The sequence below is a fragment of the Polistes fuscatus genome, unplaced genomic scaffold (genome assembly GCF_010416935.1).
Source record: "Polistes fuscatus isolate 324 unplaced genomic scaffold, CU_Pfus_HIC Scaffold5, whole genome shotgun sequence".
Taxonomy (NCBI): domain Eukaryota; kingdom Metazoa; phylum Arthropoda; class Insecta; order Hymenoptera; family Vespidae; genus Polistes; species Polistes fuscatus.
The window spans coordinates 7,666,092-7,672,443 of record NW_025113129.1 but is presented as its reverse complement, the minus strand read 5'-3'; the positions used below and the strand labels follow the sequence as shown (position 1 = coordinate 7,672,443).

At 28.4% G+C, this 6,352-nt stretch overlaps 1 protein-coding gene across 2 annotated transcripts; it reads right to left on the bottom strand.

Annotated features, from left to right (window-relative positions):
- Positions 1 to 3,333: 3,333 nt before the first annotated feature.
- On the bottom strand, positions 3,334 to 5,264 carry LOC122522291 (major royal jelly protein 3-like). 2 transcript variants are annotated; one of them, XM_043643218.1, is made up of 7 exons: positions 5,009 to 5,262; positions 4,754 to 4,929; positions 4,463 to 4,675; positions 4,207 to 4,378; positions 3,861 to 4,123; positions 3,549 to 3,766; positions 3,334 to 3,412 (listed from the first exon to the last, which is right to left on the bottom strand). In XM_043643218.1, the coding sequence occupies exons 1-6, from the start codon at positions 5,193 to 5,195 to the stop codon at positions 3,560 to 3,562; spliced, it is 1,218 nt and encodes a 405-aa protein (XP_043499153.1). In that variant the 5' UTR covers positions 5,196 to 5,262; the 3' UTR covers positions 3,334 to 3,412; positions 3,549 to 3,559. The 2 variants fall into 2 exon arrangements, with proteins under 2 accessions (XP_043499153.1, XP_043499154.1); XM_043643219.1 differs by having other exon boundaries at positions 3,336 to 3,412; positions 3,545 to 3,766; positions 5,009 to 5,264.
- Between the last annotated feature and the right edge of the window lie 1,088 nt (positions 5,265 to 6,352).

Below are 6,352 nucleotides of genomic sequence, written 5' to 3'. Positions count from 1 at the left end.
TTAACCTGTAACATAGAGCCGTTACTTCGTGAGGTTTTATTAATATTGCCCGAGTTCGTCTACATATCAAAGGAAACGCGTGCAAGAGAGCTAAGCTTCTTTTCAATATTCACCGTTATTCGTAAGCATTCGTAAGCATATTCGTCAAAGAAATGACTTGGAGTTTGTGAAAGGTTCGTTTCAAATTTTACGTACGTTTGATTTTGAGCTGGTCGAGAAACCAATTTGGAAAATACAATAATATAGCAAATTTTCAAACTCACTGACTAAAAATTTATCAAGCCCGTTGGGTTTATTCATACGTAACACGAATGAATATACGTACATTTATACATTCATATACACATACACACATTTGTATATTCGAGGGAAAAACGAAAGCACGAATTGGACCATTACGCTTACGTGATACGAGCTACGTCGGATTCCGTCACGTTTTGTCGTTTCACGTTGAAATTCAATAAATCCGGCATATTCTCTTAGCCGTGGCATTTCTCTTAAGCAAAAGTGCTGGAACGCGTCGAGGGACTCTCGACGATGGAGGACCGTAAAAAGGACGAAGGAAGGACAGGAAAAAAAAAGAAAAACGAAGGAAAGAGAGAAAAATATAATTTACTTCGCAAGAGGAGCATAAGCTCGATATGATAAAACGGGTAGAAAGGTGTGTAGGGTAAAAGAACAAAAATTAACTAACTGTAACAAGCGAATATTACAAACGATCAGAAAAGCTTCATTTATATGAACAGTCAAATTAACAATTATAATTATCCGTTGTAATATCTGTAGGTATACATATTATATCGAATAAAATTAATTAACTTTATGTTTAAAAAAAGAAGATAAAATAGAGGTTAAAACAGTGTCCAAAAGCTAACGAGATATCGGAAAATGTGATATTTGAAATTAAATTACAAAAACCTCTTTAAGAGATATATAATATTTAAAATACGAAATGTGAATATCGATGTGTGGCAATGGCCTTGATGGATTACTTTTTACGAAATTCGTGGTAATGCGAAACTCAAGTTCAAACTTCTGAGTCTGCTTTTCGTTGAAAAGAAAACTCCTTAAGGCTCATCCTCTTTCTGCTGGTTCGATTCTACGCGAGGATTAGAAATATTTCTGAAGGTAGTGTTATCCGGCTGGTACGATATGGCGATGGTGGAGGAAACGAAGAGGAAGGGAAAAGGGAGAAGAAAGTATGGTGAATCGATATCGATATCGACGATTTACAACGGAGATAAATGGAAGATGAAAATGACAAACCGACGCATTAGTCTCCATAAAAGGATTCCGAAGGAAATTCCGAGCCCTTTCGGGAACTTCCGCGAATTGCAAGCCCTCCTCCTTTTCCTTCTTCTTCGAGGATTCGAGTATCGAGAGCGACCCGAAGTAAAAAGTCGAGAAATCTTTTTGAAAAACGTGAATGTCTTTTCGTCTTTTCTACCAAACGGGGGAAGAAAAAAAAATGACAACTTTCCAATGGCAAATTGCATATATAAATATAAGTATTCGTCGTTTGAGAATGGATTGTGAAAATGAATACTCGAATGAGAATGGGCGAACTTATTTTTACGTCTAACGTATCGAAGTAAATCATATTTATTTTCTTCATAGTTCGTGCAAAATTCAATGTAGAAATGCAATTGTGAATAATTCTACGATATATATTTGGATCGATGAAACCCAAACGATTCGCTTACATTTTTCCATTAGAAAAATATGAAAATAATAGAGATAAACGAATAATAAATGTGGAAAAATTGCAAAGTATAAAATATGTGTATATCAAAATGTACAATATTCATTTTTTTTAACAAAAAGAGAAAAGGTAATTATTATGAAACACGTAATATAATGTGAAAATTAATTGGATTTCAATTGATGTGTACTCGTTTATATATAAATAGATTTTGTTCAACACAATTTTCAATGTTACGCTTTGAGCACGATAATGTGTTGCAATATTTTATATACATGTGTATATGTTTGAATTCACGTATGAGGCATATTTTCGTTCAAGCTCTTATCGATTTTATTAATGCAATGCTACACACTGGAAACTATACTTTTACATGGTAAAATATATCCAACGTATGTAAATCGAGACTTAACGTGAAAAAATTTTAGAAAAAATAAAAAGAAAAAGAACGGAGGCGCATATTAACATAACGTGTTTTTTCAATACACCGATAACGTTTGCATTTAAGTTCTAAGAAAATAATGTTTTTTCCTTAATAAATTTTATTTTCTTTCGTTTCTTTTAAAACGATAAGCAAAGTTACCTAATCGTATGGAATATTTTCGATACGTTCGAACGTTCATTCCATTTCATTACAAAAAAGATTATCAATTATAATATAAAAATTTGATTGATTTATATTAGAAAAATGTAGACAATATTTAAATAATGTATATAATTCTAAAATTTTTGTTGTTGATAATATTATCGTTAATATTACCAATACATTTATATATATGTGATACTATTATCATATGATTATATTAATTATGTGCAATATTTGAATAATATAACTTAAAAATAATATTAAAATTATTATTACCAAAATCATACCAAAAATGTATACTTATATAATATATTTGTTTGTGTTATTGACAAAAAACAAAGTCACGTTTTTATACATAGTACTCTTGCGTTGAATATGTATGTATTTAAATAATAATAAAAAAAAAGAGAAAGAGAAATAAACAAAATCTATGGAAAAATGATACACGTATTCGATGAACTAACTGCAACTCGATAAAAGACATAATCTCGGCTGAAAAAGTATGAAAGTAAAAGCGAATATTAGGCTCCTCCATCGGGATGCATAAGAAATTAATGAATTCTCCCTTCGAGCTTCGTTCGAATTTGCAAAGGAAATGAAACTTTTGTGAAATTGGCGTTTCCATGGTATAACAAATGGTATCGCTATCTAGCAGTAAAGAGTTGGAATTAATAGTCTGCCGACAAGCGGATTTGGTATGTAGATACTATGGTACTAAAGGATCCTATTGAGTTTTCAAAACGCTTTTTATCGCGTTTTACTCTTTAACCTCTTTCCGTATTTTCGCATGTTACCGATTAATTCAACATTTTCGTTATACGAAACGATAATAACATTTATTCTTTTCCATAGATATAATAAAGAAAAAGAGGAAGGAAATAATTTAAAAATAAAGTTAATAAATTTATCATTGCGGAAACAATGAAGAAAAAATGTACGAAAAAAAAATGTATAAACATTTCATTAGAATGAATAAATTTTAATTATTAATAGCAATAGATTCTTTACAAAGAATAAACATATTTATATATATATTTTATTTTTTAAATAGGTATTGTTTAAATAATATAATATTTAAAATGTATACAACCGTGTATCCATGGAATTTCGTGCAATATTGTAAGCTAAAGAAGAAACAGAAAAAAACGAAAAAAAGATTCATATTAAAAATAAAAAATAAACATATCTATAAGGTTGATTTTTTTGTCCCAGAAGTGGGACAATAAATGTAAATATAGATTTAAATATGTACTTACTTACCAAAGATAATCCTAATCAGATGCATCCTTTCCGCACAAATTATACATAAATATGTTATAATTGATTTCATTTGTATTTCTTTTTTTAGCTGCTGTCCTCTCATATTTATTTGATAATCCATAGACTCGCGTACAATTGTGATCATTTTTCACTTTATTTTTCATAATTTTCAAACCAGAAACGAAATTTAATAAACTCTTATCTTGCTTTATTACTTTCTATAATAAAAAAGAATAAGAGAATAAATAATATTATTCGTAATCAAATTAAATGAAGTAATAAATAGTGTCCGATGAAAAATGAAATTCTTACCGCATTTTCGTTGGTGAATTTAATTCTTACATCCCACTTTCTAAGAGAATAATCTTCTAGACTAGAAAAATACATCGTATGGTGTTCTATAGCTAATGACATTTTCCGAAAATGAACATCACCCTTATCTTGTATGATTTCTTGGTCTGTACTTTTACTACTCTTCAATGAGTTCACTGATACATGATACATATCGTAAGAACATAATGAACTAAAATATAATTTACTACAAAATAATGTTTTGCATTTAATATCGGGGTCACCTAAAAAGAAATGAAAAGAAAATCAATGTAATATTAGCTGTAAATTAACAAACGAAACAGATCATCTTTAGATTTTTATTCACCTATAAACATTGCTAGACCAACGACACCATCATTTAAAGAAAACTTGTTATTATCTATATCGAAATTCGAGGCTTTTGGATCCTTCGCGAAAGCCGGCGATTCAAATCTTTGAAAATTATCGTCTCCTCTCCATATCACTAATCCATAACCGGATATATCCGCCATGTATACCTGTTTAATTGAATTGAAAAATCCTAATCGTTTTAATTGATCTCCGAGAAGAACAAATTAAATAAATAATGATAATAATCTGACCGTTAGGTGTTGACATTCTTTTCCTTTAGTTATAACCAGAGGAGTTACTAAAACTCCTGTACCATTGCTGTTAGCACCATATTTGTTTGGAATTTCTTTTATTAATACCACTTTGTTACTTTTCAGATCAAATGCTATAAGTTTTTGTGGACATAGAGTTATATCTCCGTTCTTTCCATTATCCAATACCCATAATCTACCACATTTGTCAATCTAGAATAAAATAATAATTTAAATATAAAAAAAATACACACACACCACAAGAATTCGGATTTATCGTTTGTTACTCACGTCTATTCTGTAAACACTGATGATAGTTTCATTACAATTTTTTCTTATATCTGCCCAACCCCAATTTGGATAGGGCCTAACTACAGGACCTCCACCACTTATTTTATTCTTATTAAGCGTTCCGATACTGGCAGGTACTCCAGCAGAACGAGGTATGGTAATGAACACTTTCCCATCTACATAATTAATTGTTATTTTATTATTTCATACGCGAAATTTATTGCATTTATTCTTCAAATATTTTTAATTGATTACTTGCTATTAATGTATCGATAGGTGTCGAAGCATCTTCTACATATAATCCGTTGTCCTTATAATATTTCGCTTGATTATTATCAATCCAATCATAATCTATGTATTTCCATTTGTACAATCCTTTTTGTAAGGACAGAGATATTAAAAGAGATGATAACAACAATTGCAATGTCAACTTCATGTTCATAGAAAAAAAAAGTTAATGTCGTCGCAACGCTGTAATAGTTTCAACAACAATTCCTTCCTTTTTTTTTACACAAATGTTTATATAAATGTTCATTGTCAATTATGTAATCAGTTAAAAGTATTTTTAAGTTAATAACAATTGCGTGACTAATTTTGAGAAAATGCATATCATTTAACTACTTTAAATTATCTAAAGTTTCTAACAAAATCGCAAATATGCGCGTCATAATTTTAGTAGTTTCACTTTATAAATATTTAAAGTAATAGATTAGAATATATTAGACGAAATATTTCCGTATTAGATATAGAAATAATATTAATCAAAATATTTATTTATTAGTGTAAACATATTACACATAAATAATATTTGTTATATCTATGTAATTACGAAAATATTACATGTTAAACTAATATAAAATATTTACATGCATTTGAAGCTAGCTCACAATCAGTATTAATTAATTAGAAATGTTTCTAAATAAACGAATCTAATAATTTTCTGATTAATCATGCGAAAATATATATCTTCGTCTCTTTGGATAACTTTTTATTTGGATCGTAATTTTTTAAATATTTCACATTATATAATATTGGTACAATAAATGTCAAAAACCATCTTTGAAATATAACAAATATTTTGTTTCAAAATATTATGCAAACAAAAATATTATATAAACTCAAATCTTATGCAAGTTATTTGTTCGCAAATATATCCTCTTTTTTCCTTATCTTTATCTACAATTATAATATTTCGTTAAAATACTTTAGTATAATGTTTAGTCATGCTAATTTACGTTCACAAAAATTTAGATTAAACAATACTTAGAATATTGACTAGTTCACTAAAATAATTTCTTTCGTGTAAACAGGTTTCTATAAATGTATTAGGTAGTTATTATCATTGATAAACAACAAAACAAATTCATTGCGGAAAATAGATATGAAAAATAAAAAACCTTTCACGTTATTTTTCATGTAATTGCAATAGCATGTCTTTAGTTTCAAACTTACCGTCCTGAATAATTTTTAGTTTTAAATAATTTTAATCATTATAAAAAGAAAAACATGTCAATTTAATTATTCAACAGAAAGCTAAAAATAAATTTTTATAAAATTTTAAGTTCCATCTTTTCCATCACAGCTACTATTAGTTCAAAA